Below are 23,740 nucleotides of genomic sequence, written 5' to 3' on the forward strand. Positions count from 1 at the left end.
GGGCAGCTTGTACATAATTGAATGATTAGAGTTGCTTAGAATATGTAACAACGGGAAATATATATAAGAACAATGTTAAAGATATTGTTCTTTTAGGATGAGGGAATAGTGACTTAACAGAATGGACACTTTTTTACTTATAAAGTTATTGATTAGACGCCAAAAAAAAAAACAAGACAAAATAACACAACAGCCTAGTTATGAGCCAAACTATGTTACAGCCGTACGTACAATATTAATGTGACTTTACTAATCTCTCAAGAGGAAAGAGAAAAATAATGATATATCCTCTTAAACACAAACCCCGTAAAACAAACAGGAACAGACACGTGCACGAAATGAATTAACAGCCATCATGCCTTAACAATTAAATAGTGATATTTATTTAACAGTTAGCCTCCCAGTGGCTCAGCGGTAAGCCTGAAGACTTATAACGCTAAATATAGGGTTTCGATACCTGTGGTGGGCACAGCACAGATAGCCTATTGTGTTGCTTTGTGCGTAATAACAAATACGCTTAACATTTCAATCTTGAACTATACACACCTTATTGATTTCAACATGAAAATATACTTTAAATATTTACATTTTATTTATACTTTATCGAGTTAGAACACGCGGAATTGAATAGCGCTAGTTCTTTACCTTTGCACAATTCCTTAAATGGTAACAAGTTAGTAACAGGACAGCAAAGGATTATCTGAGGGAAATTATTACCAGTCTTAGTAAGTTCTACTACTCGTTAATATCTTTTTTCTCTCTCTCTCTCTCTTTTGCTTACAAGACAGATCGGGACCCTACTTAATTCTGTTATCTTGGTTTCTGAATCTGATCCTATGCAGGTGTGTGTTATTGTTAGAATTTTATATAGCAGTCATTAAGACATACGTCAGTCAAACAAATTCATCAAGATTTAGTCTCACACGTGGGTCATTTATCAGGTTTTATCTTCTACAGTTTCATTAAATAAAGACTCACAATGCCCAAAACAAGTGATCAATATTACCAATCAAATATGTCATTAACATTTGTTAAAAGAAATAAAAATTGAATAAAAACAGGTAATTATCTAAACTAGTAAATCTTTCATTCATTGAAAACAGAGATAACTAGAGAGGCACTCAGTTGAGTACATGCCTCCGCCACGCAGCGTTGATCATATTCGGCTCCCAAATAATATGAAAATGTGTTCGTGTGTCCGTCGTTCTCAACGGAAACGAACCGTTTTTTTTGGCAGAACAATGAGGAATAATATTTTACATATGTTCACCAAGTTTCACTGAAATCAGATCATTGTTGACAGAATTCTATAGCAAAAATAGTGTGAAAAATCGGTCTCCGTGTTAACAGATAGGGATTTTTTTGGATCTTCGTGACCTTGACCCTCATAAAACTAATTACTTCTAAGTTGGATCATAATCCAAATGTATACCAACTTTCGTCCGAATACATTTAGCAATTTTTGAGAAACCTTGCTGACAAACACATACGCACCACACACACATACAGGAGTGAAACCATAACCTCCATCCAAATTCGGTAGCGGAGGTGACTATCAAAAAAAAGAAAGAACTCTACATTTTTATGGAACATGTAACATTAATATACAATATAACAAATTCCTAATGCATCAAATAAGAGCATTTATCCAGCTAAAACAGAACGTTTTTGCTATTACTGAAAATAAACAGCTTTATACATAGCATTATGTGAATATCTTTATCTGGGGTAGCTAGTATGTTCTCATACACTTATCTTTGATATCTCCATTGCAAGAGGACTTAGTGCTCCCCATTAAGTTGCCAGCACTATCAACAATGGAGACACGACCATACCTCAAAACTGGATTGGCAGATAGTTAGAGACACTACAATACAATTTAATTCGGGATTTTATTTTTCTATTTTCCAAATATTTTCTATATACTAACTATACTCTTCAGATTACAAGGGGATTCATTTTTTAACTATGTACAACTGCATGTTATTAACATCAAAGTGTATTGGTTTTATTTTTATAAAACGTGCTTGAGGCGTTAAGACTTGTCATTAATCAGTTTGTGTCTGCATTTGGATGTAATGTATATAGACTAAGCTGTAAAATTAAACCCTAAATGATATTATATTTTTTAGTATTATAAATTTTTATTCACTTCTACCACAGTGAGTAAATATTTAAGTAGTTAGATCAATAAGTATTGAAGTCGCCTTACAACTTGATAGAATGTAAGTCGTGATATTAACATCAATATTGTGTCAAGGTAACAAAATGCGTGCTCGTCCACTAAAGTTCAACCAACGATACCTTCCTGCAAACCTAGGTGAATATATATGACTAAGATTCACCTTTCTTACAACTGCTGAGTTACTTATTTCTGTGTTACTGAGAAACATCAGTGTATCATGAATATATTTATCCAATACAAAGTTTTATTTTTTTTCTTTGTCATGGTAATTCCAAAATTATATTTATATTTATCAGTTACAGTATTCTTACCAACAATGTCAACCCAACAATATAACCAATATACAAGTTTAAATCATTTAATTTTATAAAATAATTTTTTTATGAATACTTTACAAGCCATACATTTTAAGTTGCTGACCTCTTATCCTACCAGTACACACTACAGGCTGCTGACCTCTTATCCCACCAGTACACACTACAGGCTGCTGAGATCTTATCCCACCAGTACACACTGCAGGCTGCTGAGATCTTATCCCACCAGTACACACTACAGGCTGCTGAGATCTTATCCACCAGAACACACTACAGGCTGCTGAGATCTTATCCCACCAGTACACACTACAGGCTGCTGAGATCTTATCCCACCAGTACACACTACAGGTTGTTGTCCCCTTGTCCCACCAGTACTCATTACAGGCTGCTGACCTTTTATTCTACCATTACGCATGCGCACTACAGGCCGCTTACTTCTTATCTCAAGAAGATTTCGAAACTTTCAGATTTAAATACTACTGTATTAACATCACATCGTTATCATTGTCGTGTGTACATATTTACTCATTGAGTGTTGAATCAGGCTAAATCTTGAATCATTACATTTGTTATACCACAACACGTCTTTCTAATGTTTGTGATCCAATAAAAACTTTCTTTGAGTATTCGATCAAACGTAAATATTATTATAAAAATTTCAAATATGCATTGAAAAACTCTGACACACAAATTAAGGTCGGTTAATTATTAAGATAAAATGTAACATAAATAATTGACTCAACTAACGGACATTGTAATTTAAAGATAAATAATCTGTCGTCTACCCACCGCGGGTATCTAAATCCAGTTTTTAGCGTTACAAATCATCAGATCTACCGCTGAATCACTGGTTGCGCTTGCTTAGATCTTTAATTCTACTAATGTTATCCAGCAAAATAACGTTATAATTGCGGAAGATAGCAATAATGAAATGAGTATGCATTATTACTATATGTTTAGTAATAATGTCGAGAAATATAAAAGGAAGGAATTTTAACTATTAACATTATCATTTATTGACAACATATAAAGATAACTTTATCAACGAAAAAGAAAGAAAAAAATATGCATTTTATAGCACGTATGACATTCATATATAATGCAAAGCATAACTAACTACCATGTTAAAATAAATACAACCAGAAAGAAGACGGGATGTTTTTCAGTGAAGATTGATGTTTAATACATAAAGTTTATTTTATCAAGAGTAATGTTTATGATTTACTTACATGTTGTTAAGTTTGAGGAGAGATTGCATGTCTTAACCCTAACCACTCAATATTCAACATAAGTAGCGTTAATTCATCCGAACAATCTATCTTATTTAAAGGTCTTATCCTTTCCATTTCACCCTGTGAACGTAGCTTTGATAATTTTCTCTATCTGTTAGAACTGCTCTACCGTAACCTAAGATTATAGCCAATTTAAACTAAAAGTAATCATGAGTTTCTAATCACTAAAATAAAAAACTTAGCTCTCTTTCTAATTGTTAGAACTATAACACACATGGATAATATTTTCCTCTAAAACCCGAAAAACTTCCCGCGCTAAAAGAACTCTCGAAAAACAAATATCATCGTCCTTCGCCCTGTTAAAGTAAATGGGGTTGTTATCCTAAACAAAACTACTTAAAAAAATTAATAGCATTTTAGATGACAACACTCAATTTAAAATACACGATCCAAGGTGAAGAAACAAAACAGGGAATTCTTAGAGATATAAAATGTAAAAAAAAGATTATCTAGACAGTGTTTAAGACAGGTTATATCCAACAGAATCTCGGTATGGCATTTTATATACACTCCCAGGCGTTCAAAATCTCACAAATAAAGACGCCTCTCTACGACCTTTTCTCTCTCTGCCTTTGGCAATCATAACCTCCAAATTTCTATCCCTATTTTACGACTTCACATCCCTAACTCCTTCAGTTTTGCTCGTGAACTGAGTCAGTTACCCCCCCTTTTGACAAGTATTTTATAGGTAGTTTTGACATCACATCCTTATTTACGAATATTCCTTTGGACAAAACTATTAACGCCCGTCTATTCAAATTGTTCCATAACGATACTCACATTAATTAACGGTCCATCCAAAGTAGAGTTTAAAACCATACTACGACTTCCTTTCAAACATTCATATTTCTTTTCAATAACACCCTGTATAAACATATAGATGGCGTGGCAATGGACTCCCCATTGAGATCCACTATAGCTAATACATTCCTCTGCTACTATAAACGCATCTGGTTAAAACACTGCTCCGCTAAGTTCGAACCAGTATTGTACAGAAGATATGTTGACAACACTTTCATTCTATTTCGTAGCTTGTATATATATCTCTCTCTCTCCATTAAATATTTTAAACAGCACCCTTGCATTAGATTTACATGTGAAATGTAATATAACAATAAGTACTCTACTTTTTATATAATAGTTTTAAACATGACACCATTGCTTTCTCTACTGTTATTTACCATTAAAAATTAAAAAAAACAAAAAACATTGACTACCCCTTCGCCCAAGTTAATACCTTATCCCGTTCTATTACAAACATAATTTAATGACCATAAACATGGTATTCAACATATGCTCTATTATCTTTTCTCTCCATTCCGAAATCTTATATTCAAAATACTCTTAAATACATTTGAGAAAAAAAATCATTTGGAAATTCCTAACCAATAAGTTCTTTGCTAATATTGTTGTTAAGCACAAAGCTACACAAAGGACTATTCGTGCTTTGCCCAACACGGGTATCGAAACCCGGTTTCTAGAGTTATAAATCCACTTTCATAATACACACTACTTCTAAATGCCTTATTTACTTCTGTATCATATCTTAGTAAACGCAGCCTTATTACCAGAAGCACCCTCACATGCATTATAAAAAGACATTTTCCTCAATTTAATCAGAAAATAATTTTCAAACCCTCCCTCCGATTAAAAGCCTTCTCTAACAAAAACAAATTAACATACTCTCATTGTTCGTAGTTCGTACATCTATACACTTGTGGAGATTGTAAAGCCTCCAACGTTAGGAAAGCCAAAACTTCAAAGTAAGAACTTATAACCACCTAGGACGGCCAGTAAAAAACTGGAACTGTGCAACATAGGACGGTCAGTAAAAACTGGAACAGTGTAACATTGGACGGTCAGTAAAAACTGGAACCGTGCAAACATAGGACGATCAGTAAAAACTGGAACAGTGCAACATAGGACGGTCAGCAAAAACTGAAACCGTGCAACATAGAATGGTAAGTAAAAACTGGAACCGTGCAACATAGGATGGTCAGTAAAATCGGAACAGTGCAACATAGGACGGTCAGTAAAATCGGAACAGTGCACCATAGGACGGTCAGTAAAACCGGAACAGTGCAACATAGTATGGTCAGTAAAATCGGAACAGTGCAACATAGGACGGTCAGTAAAAACTAGAATAGTGCAACATAGGACGGTCAGTAAAAACTGGAACAGTGCAACATAGGACGGTCAGTAAAAACTGGAACAGTGCAACATAGGACGGTCAGTAAAAATTGCAAATAATTGTTAGCGAAACTACATACATTCAATCTCTTTCCGTCTCAAACTTCACAATTTAACAGCCTTTAAGTCACAAACAGAACTTTTGATAATATAAACTGTATGTATCAACACTAACCTTCTCTGAACAACTTTGAGTCTTCTTTTCAGTTGTATATATTTGAACACGATAATTGTCTAACTTAGATGGCTTTAATGATTAGTCTAGGAATTGAGCTGTAATACCAGTATAAAACTATCTGCCAATCCCGTGCTGCTGACTGGCTGTCCTACATCTGGTTAGTAGTTCAAAACCAGATACAGCTAAATTTGACCTCTGTGGTTCTGACATGGCCATTTAGCCCACGTGCACATAAGGTTCCGCTTAGGTTGAAAATTCTAACTCTTAATTTACTAATTCTGTCTGGAATAGATGTAAATCATAGTAATGTAGCTTGATATTTTTAACAATCAAAAGTTATATAATATCATAGTCAAATGACACTCAAAAAGACGAGCAGTTGCTGTTGCAACAGTTTAGATTATTGACTTTTTTACGTACAACTATTGAGAAAAAAGCGTAAGAAATTGTAAACTAAACTAAGAGCAAAGAAATTAGATTTAGACCTAGTAGGCGTTTTCAAGTCCAACGTCTGTGCCATTTGTCCCGAATAGTAAGTAAACAAAACTATAATATTAGTAAGAAAAATTAATTTCAAACTGAACATAGTTTCTACTAGCGGTAAAAACACGCAAAACAAACTTTCCTATAAACCATTAAATCTAAAAATTAGCGAATATTTGTAGAATGGTTAGAAATTAATAATCTTAAGAGTTAAAATATTTATTTTCCGACGTAAGAAAATAAATGAAACCTGGACTAGAAAATATCAAATTTAAATTTCGCTCAATTTCTTAAAGAAACGAAACCAGAACGTTTCCGTTATTGGCAAATGTAAAGAAAGTTGTTGTAGAAATTATAACTGGGGTATCCTGAATGACAATTTAATACTCTAAGTCAAGATATGTACTGGGAATGCAAGGTTTTATAACTTTAAATCAGTGGATATGGTTTAATGTAATTGATAATTTACAGGAGTTGCCAACTTCAAAATGTTTGGCTTTGTTTCAGTAATTTTTTAATCTTTTAACTTTTTTTTGTATCTAAGTTAAAACTACATACAAAAATAAGTTAAAACTACACACAAACACAAGTTAAACTACATACATAGATAATTTAAAACTACATACAAAGAATAGTTTCGAAGGCACACTGACTCCGCATAAACTCCGCCTTTGTTCTTTATTTTTGTCTTTTGGATTAAACATAAAGCTAAGATCGAACGTGTGAGTCCGAGGCTCTGTAATTGTTTCTATTTCTGTAAAACATTTTTTTTAAATGCCCTGAAGAAGAAGACCAATGTTACTGCTATAGGGAACTTGCTTTATTACATTCCATATTGCATTTTTTTCCTTCCAAAATTCAGCAACCTTCAAGGTTTTCAGTTACAAATTATCTCCAAAGTTGTTCATATAAAACGTATTTAGTGAGTCTGTTTCATTACAACTTGAATAACTTTTAGGCTATTTTATAGTAATAACTGCACAGTGAAACCAAGATTGTTAATAATGTAAGTTTGTAATGTACGATTTTTTTTTAACATTTAGAATTATATAATTAAAAGTCCCCCAGTGGTACAGCGGTATGTCTCCAGATTTACAACGCTAGAATCCGGGTTTCGATACCCGTGGTGGGCAGAGCACAGATAGCCCTTGTGTAGCTTTGTGTTGAATTACAAACAAACAATATAATTAAAATAACAATAATGATTCATTAGTTAAAGAACGTCAATTTTAAATTGTATGACCAGCGAGACAGAATAACAAATCAAAACATACCAACCTGTGGTGTTTGTAACAAATCAAGACATGCAAACTGTGGTGTTTGTAACAAATCAAACATACAAACTGTGGTGTTTGTACTGCATGACAATCATCTCTGTGGAACAGCGTATAACATTCTGTTAACAGAAATACACAGTAATGTACATCTATTTCCCATTTACATCGGTTTCGAAGAGATGTTCCTAAAACTCCTGCCATACTGATAAAATATGACCTATGATTATGTACGCTACGGTTATATTGGTTATGGTTGAGAACCAACATCTTTAACTTTATTTTCAGAGCTGGTTGCATTACTTAAACGTTACTGTTTGTAACTAGGAAATGTTTTATTTAGATACAATATAACTGTGAGTAAGGTTAGGGTCTGATATTATTTGTAACACGTGTATTATATATATATACATATTATCTCATTTGCATTCGCCATCACATGCGTCACTAATTATGCTTAAGTCACTTTAAGCCAGTTACTGAAAGCAGAGAAAACCCGTTTTGAAATTGTTTTACGAAATATCTAACAGTTTTAGCGTAAGCTGTTTTTCTTGCTACTTGGTGGATACAGTAAGTGTTCAGACATTATATATTCTATAGTAAACCCTTGGACAAACTTAAAACTTAGTTAACAAAAAATGAGTTTTAATATGAAACAAGTCTGTTAATAGAATATATAGGGCACATATAAGAACAGAAATATATTTTATTAAATATTAGAATGAGACATGCTACTTAGAATTTACACCGAGTCTCAGTTCTTGTATCTCACCTAATGATACTAAGTAAACTTGGTGAAACGTTCTGAATAAAAGAAATATCTTTTGTTAAGTTCAAAAGAAATAAATGACGCAAGTTGCCTTAGAAACGAAGCAGAAAAGCCTGTAGAGCAAACACTTCTAGAGAAACCAATTGAACTTGACGGTTGTGATTGTTACAACTAGATGCACTGCTTTAAATATAGAATGACTATTTCAGTAGCAGAAAACTTTGAGTGACGTTCGACTCACACTGCTAAAATAACATAGGCCTGCGATGGTTTTTTGTCTTTAAATTTTTACATGTTCTCCAGCAATTTCTGAACGCTGAATCCGAAAATGATATCCATATTTCTCCATCACATACAGATTTTTCACAAAACATCATAAAGCAATACATACTCATACGTAGTTTTGAGACAAAAAGACGTAGATTTCACACACAAAATATCAGGATGAATGTGGATGCATATTGGTTTGACATCAATGTTCTTCCCTTTTCTCCAGTTTGTTTGTATTTTTGTTGACAAACATAAGAATAAAAAATGTTCAATGTGGTAAACAAAATAATAAAGTGATCAAAGTAACGGTTTTTTTCTTCCCGATTTGTAAAAAAAAAATCCTTACATGATAGAAAAAAGAAATATTATTTTCGAAATGTGCGTACCTGAATTATACAAATTCAGTTATTGAAACCAAAACAACTTTTATGAAGTTTGTTTGTTGTGAATTTCGCACAAACTTACACAAGGGCTATCTGCGCTAGCCGTCCCTAATTTAGCAGTGTAAGACTAGAGGGAAGGCAGCTAGTCATCACCACCCACCGCCAACCCTTGGGCTACTCTTTTACCAACGAATAGTGGGAATGACCGTCACATTATAACGCCCCCACGACTGAAAGGGCAAGCATGTTTGGTATGACGGGGATTCGAATCCGCGACCCTCAGATTTCGAGTCGAGCGCCCTAACCGCCTGGACATGCCGGGTCATTTTTATGAAATTTGAATTAGCAGGCCTGTGTTATTAAAATGAATCATATCTTATAACACGAACTGAGTCTTTTTAGCAATGACTCAAAATTCCTCAGTGGGAAATAATATAAGCTACAATACTTTGATATTCGTAGAGTGCTTCAAAGCTTTTATTTTAGTTGATAACGCATTTGAAAGTGTCCACCATCCAGGGTTTTGTAAGTTTATACTCGTGAAAAGAACAAAAACTAAAATATCAAATATATATATATATATATATATATTCATTCTCGGCCAGTAACAAGTTAAATGTTTGGCAAATCATGTGTTCTGTTATATGCTATAATATTAGTCGTAAAACACTCCGGTGTATAATAAACGTAGGCCTATCGGTTTAATTACAAATCCGATGGATGTTTTTATAATTAAACAACCATGTACTCTCACTGAAAAATGATCCTTCAGAACCGGAAATCACAGAACGCATGGCTTGTCAAATATATGTAGAGAGAGAGAGAGAAAGAGACGTAAGCAATGAATGAATCATTGTTCTCAGAGATACTTAATACTAGGTTTAAAGTTAAAAATTTATTTTCTTTTTATAATTCAAAACGGAAGCAATTTCAGAAAGAAAGAGGCCGGAAGTACCATATACCAAGTTATGTTTTTCACAAATCAACCTCAGCACATTATTCCTCCTCATAAAATTTGTATGAGATGTCTTTAAACATACAGAAAAAACACCACCGCTCTAACTTACTCAAATTCAGAAATGGTTCTGCTATGACGTGAAAAGATTTTTGTGTGTTTGTTTATTGTTAAGCACAAAGCTACATAATGGGCTACCTGTACTGTACTTACCACGGGCATCGAAACCCGATTTTTAGTGTCATAAGCCTTCAGACTTAATGCTGATTCGCTAGAGGGGGAAGAACGCAAGATTGAAAATTTCTTCGTGTACGCAACTCTGAGTGTTTAAATTTGTTAAAAGATTTTACCGAAACTCTCCTATGAATATATGTGTGTGTGTATGTACCGGGCATGGCTCAGCAGATAGCATGCCCAGGGTGTGACATTAAGGTTCATAGTTCGAGTATCATGGTTGAAAAACGCGTCCCGCTCAGTGGGGGGCGTGGGTGCGCTATAAGCGTGACTGTCAAATCTCACACTTCGGTCAGAAAAGAGTAGCCCAAGTTATTACGAGCATGAACGAAAAGTAGCTAAAAAGTAAAACAATATGTTCTGATTTGTTAGATCATTTGAGGTTATTGAAAGAGTGTGTGCGAAAATTCCAAACAAACAAACAAACAAGGAAACAAATAAATGTAACATTTCTCGTAAAACATCTCACAATATATTTCTAACTTGAGACCCCCTTGTTGAAGGGCTCGGCATGGCCAGGTGGCTAGGGGCGCTCGACTCGCAATCTGGGGGTCGTGAATTCGAATCCCCGGCCCACCAAACATGGTCGCCCTTTCAGCCGTGGGGGCGTTATAATGTGACGGCCAATCCCACTATTCGTTAATAAAAGAGTAGCCCAAGAGTTGGCGGTGGGTGGTGATGACTAGATACCTTCCCTCACTGCTAAATTAGGGACGGCTAGCGCAGATAGCTCTCGTGTAGCTTAGCGCAAAATCTAAAACAAACAAACAAACAAACAGTTTTTTGATTTTTTTAATCTCGCATAAAAAGTACAGATATTTATTATAAATTGTGTATGTGTTTTTATATATACTGGTCTATAGCCCTTTTTTGTTCGCATCTCAATAGCTTATGTATAAACAAGATTAATCATAAAATGATAATAAAGTTTGTGTAGACTAAGCTGTATCATGTATTTGCCATTATCGCTTTATTTATAAATTTTAAAATCAGAAATTCAGTAAACGCAAACTTGCAATAACTATTTAGTTAGAGCAACATGACGTTAAGGTAAAAGGTCAATCAATTCTGCATTTCAAAAAACATTTTTATCCTGACCCCTCTTTTCGTAACCTATGTCATTTATGTTGAAGATAAATAATTTAGAATTATAAATTAATAGTGCTCTCATTACTACTGTTCAACAGTTCACAGTTTTTACGAGACATTTGGTATAAAACGATGCACGCTTTGTATCACATTTCAAGACTGAAAATTTGTCTTTGCTTCTAAACTGGCTTCAAAAATGTCTTCCTGCTTTCAAGTAAATATGATAATATTAATTTAACATGTTTAGTTACGGGGGGTTGGCCAAAAATAGTAACATCTGTTAAAGATGTGCCCAGATGTTAAGTGAACTAGATCTTCAGCTACTGTTAATTGTCAAGCAGCATGGGAAAGAAATGTGACTAAACGAACTTTTCAGGGAGATTAATAAATGCTTTATTGACCAAATGGTTTGACTCCTTGATTTTATAAAAGGAACAATATCCAAGGTTATTACAGAACGGCAATTATCCCGTTAATTCTCATCAGGTGAACAATACCATAATTCCAAATGCAGATTTTTTTAAAGAACTCTTTAGTTAATTATTGAAGAACACAATAATATGTGACATGCTGATTGGATGAGATGCACTAATTCGCATTTTGTCTCATAATTTTATGAGCCATTCAGAAGCCATATGGATATTTATAACAAAGGATATATTTATATGCACTCAATGATGAGAAATATGTAATAAAATTCATTAATCAGCCCAAAAACTGGAAGTATCAATCATTTTAACGTTTTATGAGCCTAAAGTCAATTATATCATGGTTTAAACTTTAACTTGAGTGATACTTACGAGTATGTGTCCGGTTGAAATACTAACTCAGGATTTTATATATGGCCCGGCGGCTCTGTGAAATAACTATTTACAAACTACTCTTTCTGTTTGTTTATCAAAAAATAATTATAAAGAAAAGTTTGTTTGTTTTAAGTTATGCACAAAGCTACACAATGGGCTATCTGTGCTCTGCCCACCACGGGTATCGAAACCCGATTTCTAGCGTTGTAAGTCCGCAGACATACCGCTGTTCCACTGGGGGGGGGGCATAACGAAAAGTCAAACACAAGAGTACTCGTAGTTTAGATCAGTGATTAATTCCTGCGGGATATGTGATACGAAACTTGTTTTGGATTTTTGTTTGTTTGTTTTGAATTTCGCGCAAAGCTACACGAGGGCTATCTGCGTTAGCCGTTCCTAATTTAACAGTGTAAGACTAGAGGGAAGGCAGCTAGTCATCCCCACCCACCGCCAACTCTTGGACTACTCTTTTACCAACGAATAATGGGATTGACCGGCACATTATAACGCCCCCACGACTGAACGGGCGAGCATGTTTGGTGGGACGGGGATTCGAGCCCGCGTCCCTCAGATTACGAGCCCTAACCACCTGGCCATGTTTAGCAAACACACACACACATATATGCTTTATCTAGGAAACACACACACACATATATGCTTTATCTAGTAAACACACACACACATATATGCTTTATCTAGGAAACACACACACACATATATGCTTTATCTAGGAAACACACACACATAATCTTTTCGTTACTTGAGAAAATATTTTGAACGTAAATAATTCTATGGGTATGTGAACTGTGTGGATATCATAATGTGCGTGTGAATCGGTGTAAAACTCTTTATGTGGGTGGGGTGTGAACCAGTGAAAATACCTTGATATTTGCGAGAGAGAGAAAACCTGTGTAAATTACTTAACTTGTGTAAAGGCTTTATGTAACTGTGTGAACCCGAGTAAAAACCGTGTATGAATGAATCAGCGTAAATAACTTCATATAGGTTTAAATAATTAGTGTTGCCCCCTGGTGGCTCAGTTGTAAATCTTACAGCTTATAAAGCCAGAAATCATTCTTTGATACCCGCGGTGGACAGAGCACACATATATTTGTGTGTAGCTTTGCGCTTGATAACAAACAAAACAGTGTAAATACCTTTAAGTGTGTAGGTTTTAATCTAAATATGTGTTAACTTGTGTAAATATCATGGAAGGTTTAGGCTGCGGTACAATTTTGGTTTAACTTTCGATTTATAATATTTTCACTCTAAGAATATCCAGCAACAACTGAGTGCGTATATTTTTTTTTCTTCGTTTCTATTATATAGATTATTAGCAAAGTTGTAGGGCTTAAGAAGTAATGGTATAAATGGGGGTGTAGGCCGCCCTTTTCCTTGATTTTGAGCCGTAACACACGAACTGTTGGTCCGATGCAACCTACCCGTGTTACGAGTGGCATTATACATCACCTTCGTTTCACTTCGTCGATTTCACGTATTTTGCTACAAACTACTCTCTCACTTAAGCATTTATTTTCTGAATTAAGGCAGCAGCTTATCCATTTAAAGCTCATATTTGAAGTGGTAGCTTTCGATAGGATCTCACAGGTTATTCATAGTGTATATAGATATAACAGTTCTTCAAGAAAGTGCGTTCTATTTGTTTTGTTACTCAAACGGACTAATAAATTGTATTACTTCGATTCCTACATGACAAACAAGTTTGAAAAGAACCCTCCTCAATCATTATTGGTTTATACGTATATCAACCTTTGAATATTCAATCTCATGGAGTATTCTGTTTTTAATGGAGGTTTGTTTTTATTACCATATAAACGTTATCTAACAAATTTTGAAATAAAAACATTAAGATAAAAATCCAAGCGGTTTTTAAAGTTAAGTACGAAATGTAAAGCGAGGATGTTTCTACTGTAGAAAGGATATTATATAAAACATTCACAGCTTTAGGCTTGGACGAAAAGTCAATTTTTTAGGCTATAACATTTGGGTTTCTTTTCTTATTTAAATTTCAATCCATAAGAAACTATTAGAATCAATCATTGTATTACGAGTGTCAGGCACTCTGAGCTGAACTACAGAATTGCAGTTATATAAATGGCTGCAAACGTGACATGTACCTATAGGGTATTTCTAAGGCGTGAAACATAAAAGTTGATTTATATTCTGCAAAGCAGAATGAGTCCATGAATATTCTAGAATTGTTTCTGGTGATGCTGTGGTAATAATCTGTCATAGAATATCGTTGGGTATTAAGTTCTGTCCATAACTCTCGAAGTTATCCAAATAATAAAAAAAAAAACTTTTAAAACCCTTAGAGGATTTACCACAGAATAAACAATAAACTCTGAAGGTTAAATAAAAAAGAAGGTTTGGAGGATTCTTGGAGGATGTTCCACAGATTGTCCCTCTGTGGCTCAGCGATACGTCTGCATCAGGGCTTTAACTCTAAATATAGGCATTCGATACCCGCGTGGGATACTTCACTAATAGCCCACTGTGCGTGACTTTGTGCTTAATAACAAACAAACACATAAGTTCCAAATATTAAATAAAAAATTAAACTCTTTAAGGTTCTGTTTGACTTCAACAAAAATGTTCGAATTTGGCTTGCAAAAGGCAGTGATGTACGTACAATAATTGTTAATATCAGAACTACACTAATTTACATTATATCTTTGGGTTTATTCTTTCGGTATGAGTTGTTTTGGGTTTTTTTAAAACCATTAACTACTTGTCATAATTTCGATAATTTATTAATGCGGAAAGGGCCATTTTTCAGTGAAATCACATTTGCATGTTCAATAAACTAGATGTTAAACTACACGATCAGAAATAAATTATTAATGGCAACAGGACAAGGATGATGGATTATCTATATTTTGTTTTGTGACAAAGGAACTAATCACATAAGTTCGTAGTTAAGACGTGATACATTTAGTTCCAGCACAAAACATGGGCTTTCGATACCTGGTGGGCACGTGATTCATCATTCCTCTTTTTGTACACAAACAAACTTTTTTGGGCTCACTGTCTTCGCGGTAAATACTGAAGCATCAGGACCAGAAGCTCTTTGTGGACGCCCACTCCTGTGTTTGTCAGACGTATAGTAGCATAGTAACAGTCTGGTGGTAGTCTGACAGCTTTAAACCAAACTGAAGGTTGTTGCAGCTGCCGCCTTTTGAGTTTCTCCACAATTTACATACAAAAGCACAAGTTGGATAATATTATCGATTGTTAACTTTTCGACCATTGTGTTTGGACTGATTGAGCTTTTCTGCATATAAAGTACTGTAGTTGCTTATTTCCAATACTATGTGCAGCTCTTTGGATGTGCCAAACAAAATATATAGTACATTAAAAGTAGTGCATTTAATGGAGTATCCAATTTCTTATTTAGAAAACCAAAAGGAGATGTCGGGGATATAACACGAAAATTTCACGTGCGCCGTGTTGTGTCTGCTACTTAAGGGGCATCAAGTACCCGGAAGGATTAATTACAGCTTTGATGTGTCAGTTGTGTTATCTAGCAAAGGGCATTATTTTTAGCTGTAACAGTTGTAGTAGTTCTCTAGCTGCTACAGTTGTAGTACTTGTCTTCCCTATTTTTTAAAAAACGAATTTCATTAAAGTATATTAATAAGTGAACATTTGTTTTATGTTTATAATTCAAGGGTTATATATTAATATATTGTTAATATCATAACAGTTTATCTAATTTTCGATTATACTGGGGGCCAGTGAAGCTGTAATATTTCCTCTAGGACGGCACAAGTACCCCGGAATGCTAGACCGACGTTAAGGAGATACTTAAAGAGCCCACGCCTTCTAACTTTACCCTACAATCGACTCCACCATATGCTGGGGTCATGTCGATTAATAGGGAGGATATCATACAGATTCCATGCCTTGAAGTATAATACCACGCATACATAAACATTACTGCCAGGCTCGGTCCCATTGAAAATTTGAAGAAAATTAGACCACTAAATAATGTATTGTTTGGATAATTAAGAAACTGGTGTTTTTACACTTAGACATCAATACAATTTACACAGATCTGTCAGTTGCATAAATACTTGATCTCCTTGATACCTTGAATATTAGTCTAGATTATTATTTTTTCTTTCTTTCTTTCAGTATTTTTACAGAATTTGTTTTGGCAGATATCATGTTTGTGCAATGAAAAGTCGCACACATTGTTATATAAGAACAATTTATTCTGCCATCTAGCGACCAGAAATGAAACTGTTATTTACGAAACATGGAAATACTATATGCTTATAAACTGGACTCACTGCTAAGTAGTAGTTTTCCATAAAAACATATGTAGTAGAAGAACAGAATACAATTACTCTTATACTCGATAATAGCAATTAGGTTCTCAAATAAGGCTATAACTCAACTTTAGTAGTTATTTGTGAGCATCATAGCATAATAGATTTAATGTGGCAATCATTATTTTCTCGACTCATCTCTACATACTAAGCACTACCGTGCCTAGTGATAGCCAGTTTCCAAGTGCTCTTAAAATGCTTTTCTATTGTACTAAAGCAATTGGTAAAACTTCACTCATTTAACTTTTGGCTAGCATGGAGGAAGAAAAACGAATTATGAACACTTTGGATCTTTAGCTAGTTCCCAGTTCTCCACATTAGAAACACTTTTCAATGATAATGGGAATCTTACAAGCTGTGAAACACTCGATATTGGTAATTAGGTGCTCAAATAAGGGTATAATTCAACTTTATCAGATATTTGTAAGCATCATAGAGTAGTAGATTGAATGCGGCAGCTATATTTTTCTCGGTCCATCCCTACATATTAAACACTACCATGCTTAGTGGCATTAAAACATGTTATATAATTAACCAGCTTGCAGGTGTGCATAGAAACTTAAATAAAAATTTTTTTCACCATAATACTAGATGATGAACAAAACAGGACCATGTACTCATATTTCATTATCTAATGATGCATTATGGGATCTTATTAAACAAATAAGTGTTGAGTTGTTTAGAGAAGACATAATTGAGTTAGCTACCAATATTTCACATTCTTGTTACTTCTTTCTCTAGCTTAATGTGAAAGACAGAGGCATAAAGCTAAACGTTATTAAAGATATTTTTGTTATTTTGGGCTGTTAATAAATTTCTGAAAAACAAGAGGAGAAATGTATGTAAGTTACGCAGCTCATGATATTTCAAGTATTTTTGTGATATTGTTTATATAGAAAAGATTTAGGGTGCTTAGGGTCTTTAACTCTGATAAGGCTTACAAAGTGGGAACGATTTAAGGTCTTTTTTATCCACATAAAGTTTAAGAGTTAATAAAATATTTTGGAAAATTGTATTCATAAAGTAATAAAGATAATCGGATTTCTTTTTTTGCAGGATCTTAAATACAGATCAAGTTTAAAGGATATATAAAACTCGTGATTTATTAACTAATAAATCTTAAAGTGAAAAGGGGAATTTAGGTAATATTTAGTGATAAAACTGGTATAATGGAAAATGATAACAGTGTTTTTTTTAGGTATAAAACCTAGTGAGCTTACAGGATTTAGCTTTGTTTATTTTATGATATTTTCATGATGAATAGCTAGTTACCAAAGAAGTGTGAGTAATGCATTAAAAAAAATAAAAAGATTTATGATATGCACAATATAATTTATATTGCTTTAATTCCTTCACTGAGCCCAGCGTGTCTTATTTGTTAGGGTTCTGATTTCTGTATCAAAAGGTGTAAGGTTCGCGTCATGATGTTCTTACTCGGTTCAAAACTGGACAAAGCCCTTAGGTATTAACGATTTCTTGTCACATTTACAGTAAGTTGTTGTTGTTGTTGTTGTTTTCTTATTGCAAAGTTAAAACAGTGGGGCTAGCTGCTCTTTATTCGCCTCTGGGAATCGAACCCCCTTTGTAAGTCCGTAAATTTACCGCTGCCCCACGTGCCAAGGTTTTTAAAATCGTGCTGTGTCCTAATTGTGGCTCAGATGGAGGACAGGTTTTGGTTTTGTGTGAGAAGAATATCGGAAGGATGAAGTAGGAGTCTTTTATTGTTGGGTCCGACGTTGGAGATAACTCCATTATCAGAAGTGGGTACGATATAAAAGTAGAAGTCAATCCCGTTATTCAGTTTTCAAAGAACCAGATAAAGCTCTTATGGTGTCAGCTACTGTTGACTGGCTGCCTGCCATCTGGTGAGTGGTGTAAAATCAAGGACGACTATACCTTAAGCAAGGGTTTTCTGACCAGGCCTCTTAGCCTATGTACGCATGTTCAGTTTGAAAATACCAAAATTGTAAGAACATTTTAAGCTATAGTATCTTCATCATAAAAAAAGCCCTCCCTTACGTTTGTCCCTCCAGTGGATAAGCGGTAAAGCTACTCGGACAGAACGCAGATAGACTATTGTGTACCTTTGGATTAAAACAAACAAAAAACCATCCTTTTTACTTTTTTTAGACTTTTTGAACCAAAGCTACAATGAGTTATCTACGCATTGCCATTTGTAACTTTGAACTGATAAACTGGGAAGATAGTTTATAAGCGGCATCCAACGCTAGCCCTCGTGGGATTTGACCCTCATTCGCATAGTGCACCCTTGGCTCCAGAGTTTTAAGTGTGATTTTGCAGCAATGGGATATGAGCCGTGAACACTTGGATTTACAGTACGGGCACGCTAACCATTTTTTCACACCTGTCCTCACCCTTCCATCTTAGTTTCGATTACTATCTATTCTTAACTGCCAGAATGAAACATTTGTTTCTTAAATAGATTAATTATTAAGATATTCGGTATAATTTAATATAGACTAAATGGAGTTAGTTTATGTCTTTTTGATTATTAAACTTTTCGGTACATGTAGCATGAGATTATATCTAATTAAAACATTTAAAAAAATGATATACTGATGTTTCTCTTTACTCTTTACTGTATGCAGCGCTTGCCTGACTGTTAGATATATACACGACTGTTTCATTTAAATTTAATACGAGAGTTATGATTTATATAGTTAAAAAGCACCAGTGTTAAATTTAGATAATTTATTGCAGGTTTGCTTACGTAACTGTTTACGAATCATTTGTTGTGCAGTTCAATTGTTGTGAGTGGACATCACATTACTCGAACCTTCGGAATTTTTCTCGTTGCTTTAAGTGTGTATTATTACATCATAATGTCTTGTAGTTCTAGAAAGTTCCAGGTCTAGTCGGGCAAGTTGGTGGAACTAAGCAAAATAATGAAAGTGAAAGTAACGGGCGATTTCTAAAGTGGGTTTCACAGCTTGTATTGTAATAACAGAGAGAGAGGAGAATAATTTGTTTTGTAAAAGGGTGTTCTGAAGTAATTTAACCCACTTGTGTGGACTTTGATGAAAAGGAGACAATTACTTAAAGCTCTATATACAAATGTGATAACCAATAGTGTAACGATTTTTTGTACATACATTTGATTTGTTTTGAATACATATTATTTTAAAACAATTGGATTGTATGCTGTCCGTTTATTGTTAAAATTTATCGCCAACAAGTCACACAAACCTACTGTAAAGAATCCATCCCTATAAAAACCGGACACTAATCTTACGTCTAATATGTAGTTTTTGTCTTTTATTAGTTTTAAGCAAAATATTATAAAGGTCAACGTTTGGATTTCAATGACAATATATGTTTTAATATTTTCCCATTTAAATGTATGTTTATAATATTTTGTAATTATATACCAATATCTTAATATACATATATTGGTGTTTTTATTTAATCAGATACGTCTAACTGTGAAAGAATGCTTGACTCTAGAGATCGCAATGCAAAGCAGGTGACATCTTGTGGCAAAAATTGCGTACAGGTGTTGAATCACAAACCGCAAACAATACAAGGTAAGAGAAAAGCTCGTTACCACGTGAAGATTGCTGTTTATTTTTTAAATATACACAAGATGAATCACTGGAATTTGTTTTAAAGGCCCCCCAGTGACACAGCGGTATGTCTGCGGACTTACAACGCTAGAAACCGGGTTTCGATACCCGTGGTGGGCAGAGCACAAATAGCCCTTGTGTAGCTTTGTGCATAATTAAAAACAAACAAACAAACAATTGTTTTAAATTTATCTTACTCTTCCAGGTACGCCATCATGTTTAGAAAATAAAAGTTCTACAACTGTGCTGTAGACGTTAAAGTACAGTAGAAAATTGACATTGATATATATATATCAAACACTAAATGTAATTGCAATCAATACGAGAGATTAGTTCAATAAATTTATTCAGTTTCACTAGCTCTCAACACTCCGTTTAAGATGCATCAGTTGCCAAATAATTATTATAAAATAGTAATAACAATAAAAGGGATACTAATTAACAAATCACGCAAGTTATTCCGCTCCCAGAAATCCGAAATAAGAATTTAAAGTCTGAATACATGCCGATTGTATATTATCATACAAGGGCAGAAAAATATGTTTATTTATTAAGTATATATATATATATATATATTTTCCATCCACAGAAACAAAATGAGTCAGATGCTGATAAGCTTAGGTTTAGAAAGCACACGCAATAATCACGAATGGCCTAAAATATTTACATAAACAGCTATTTTAGTCCATGCGCCATTACAAAAGTTGGAAGAAATTTGCACAAACTCTCAGACATACAAACAAGAACAAACATATATCTTATAGAACTCTCAAATCGTCACTGACACCCACTAAACGCATATCTGACTCTGTGTCTAACTTATTATACTGGATTGAAGGTAAAGCTAAAAATTATTATATTATATTTGGGTATGAATGCTAACATAAGTAAATATTGGCCCGGCATGGCCAGGTGGTTAGGGCACTCGACTCGCAATCTGAAGGTCGCGGATTCGAATCCCCGTCCCACCAAACATGTTCGCCCTTTTAGCCGTGGAGGAGTTATAATGTGACGATCAATCCCACTATTCGTTGGTAAAAGAGTAGCCCAAGAGTTGGCGGTGGGTGGTGATGACTAGCTGCCTTCCCTCTAGTCTTACACTGCTAAATTAGGGACGGCTAGCGCAGATAACCCTCGTGTAGCTTTGCGTGAAATTCAAAACATACAAACAAACAAATAAATATCCAAATCTTAAAATAGCTCAGTAATTTGTTTAACGGTTAGCTGTTAACACTATTTACATAAATAATATTTGTTCATTAATTAGTGTGGACGTAAACTGATTAAGGTATTTCTATACTTAGAAAAAGTATGGTTTTCAAATAAGAACATTTGGGATCGATGCTGTTTAAAATTAAAAAACTGAAGGGGAACAAATGAAATCTCTGAAGTTCATATAATAAGAAATTATTAAATCAAATTCCTCCCGTTTTTCACTAACTGGTTTACCCTTTCTGGCACAAATAAAGCAGTCTAGCGTCTATCACGCACAATGATTAAGAACACTACAGTATTGGTTTATTCTTAGTTTCGTATATTTCTCAGTGGAGTGCTGCCTCACAAAATCCGAATACACAATTTTGGTGAGTAGCAAGTAAAATCTATTATTGGCCAAGCATATTGTGAGGTTACTGTCGAAACTATGATACGCTTTTATGTTTTTTTAGATATATGTAAGTCAGATCTGCCCAACCAATTTTATGTTTCAAATATGGTGAAACATAAAGGTTTACGACTGGAATGCTATTAAATTCACTGCAACTCTCGTCCACACCTTTGGTGTTGTGAATAGACTAAAACTGTGAAACACATTAGTAATCAATAAATTTCGCTGTTGGTAAATGCTTTCATAAGTATATAAGTTAGCACTTACTTACGCTGCGAACAAGAACTATATTTATCAATATATAGCGCTCACAAATGGTTTGTAGCACCACGAGGCAAGAAGGTCTGTTTCTACATTCTACTCTGTTTTATTTAGTGGTTCAGTGATAAAAAACAACAACTGAGAGTGACATTTAGACTGTTGTTTATCGCGGTTTCCTGTTCGTCTCGCTCACTTTACAGGTATTGATTATGAGAGAGAGAGAGAGAGAGAACAGTATAAATTTATTTACTTTAAGACTAACAAGAAATTTTCCCTTATAGGCTTCTGTAACAAATAAATATTTGACCAGCAGGATCTGAGCAAGAAATAGTTGTTCACACCATATCTATAAAATGGTAATGTTACAAAACAAAAGACAGTTCCTGAGCCTGATAGATGGCTGCTTATGTTTGGTTGAAATATGAACAAATAGATCAGTAGTGTGTACTGCCGACTCCAAAATAGCCTGTTTAGTTCGTTTGTTTCTAGTTTTAAGCACAAAACTACACAATGGGCTATCTGCTCTGTCCACCATGGGTTATTAGCGTTATAAGTCTTCACGCTTACTGCTGAGCCAACGGACAAGAAAATATTGCAAAATATAAAACTCTTCCGATATAGTGTGTAATACAAAGGCGTATTTATTTGTGTGTGTTGATTTGGTTGGTTAGTAAAAAAACAAACAAACTTGAATTATCAATTTTCACTTTCACCTCTTCACAATACTTCACAGACTGCCGACAGACGAAGAGATAAGTTCTAATCATATTCAAGGGTTTCAATGGTAAACACCAGTATTTATTACAAAATAATTTTCAAGTCATCTGTATTAGATATAGTTCCTCAGGGTCTCCGAGAGTCTTCTATTTCAAGAGTAAGTAAAACAAAAATTAAGAGTAAAAAATATTTTTATTTCTTGCTTTTGAAGTTTATATATCATACTGTGTTGTAGCCTACAAAGTACGTAATACTTCTTGTGATTCATGGCATGTGTACGTTTTACTGACGTCACGACAGAGCAAATTGCAACGTTAATAGTCCCTTATGTGACGTCATTTTAGTTTCTACTAACTAACTGACATACAACACACTACTGTATAATGGTGCGAGTGGTTAAAACAGGTGATCTCTCCAGGCGACTTTTGGCTCTCTTTCGTGGGAATAATAGATGGAAGTCAGAAAACGTTGAAATTGATATTTGAAAAAAAAAATTAAAGGTAAAACAAAAACAAATAAACGAACGAGAAAATAAAAACAAGTAACATATCCAAAAATGGATATGCTAAAAGTACTATCTGTAAAAAAAAGGATATCTTAATAATAATATATATATAATATACGAAAGTTTGCCCGCCATACAATATTAAGTAGAACTGATATTTCTTTGAACATACAATTTAACAATTTGTACTGATTTCACTCAGGTTTAACTATGATATTTAATATTATTCCTTATTGTTACTAATATCATAGTATTTCAATTACATTGGGTTAGATATTACAAGACAAAGAGTA

General features: G+C 34.1%; 1 protein-coding gene across 1 annotated transcript in view; it reads left to right on the forward strand.

Moving 5' to 3' along the window:
• Positions 1–23,740, forward strand: part of LOC111087097 (protein CBFA2T3-like) — a gene marked incomplete at its 3' end in the record, with an annotated part of 52,015 nt that overhangs the window by 18,472 nt on the left and 9,803 nt on the right. The window contains exon 2 of the mRNA XM_022392513.1: positions 20,206–20,319. Within this exon, the coding sequence (XP_022248221.1) occupies positions 20,206–20,319 (114 nt within the window). The remainder of the gene's footprint in view (positions 1–20,205; positions 20,320–23,740) is intronic.

The sequence above is a fragment of the Limulus polyphemus genome, unplaced genomic scaffold (assembly GCF_000517525.1).
Source record: "Limulus polyphemus unplaced genomic scaffold, Limulus_polyphemus-2.1.2 Scaffold1731, whole genome shotgun sequence".
Lineage (NCBI taxonomy): Eukaryota > Metazoa > Arthropoda > Merostomata > Xiphosura > Limulidae > Limulus > Limulus polyphemus.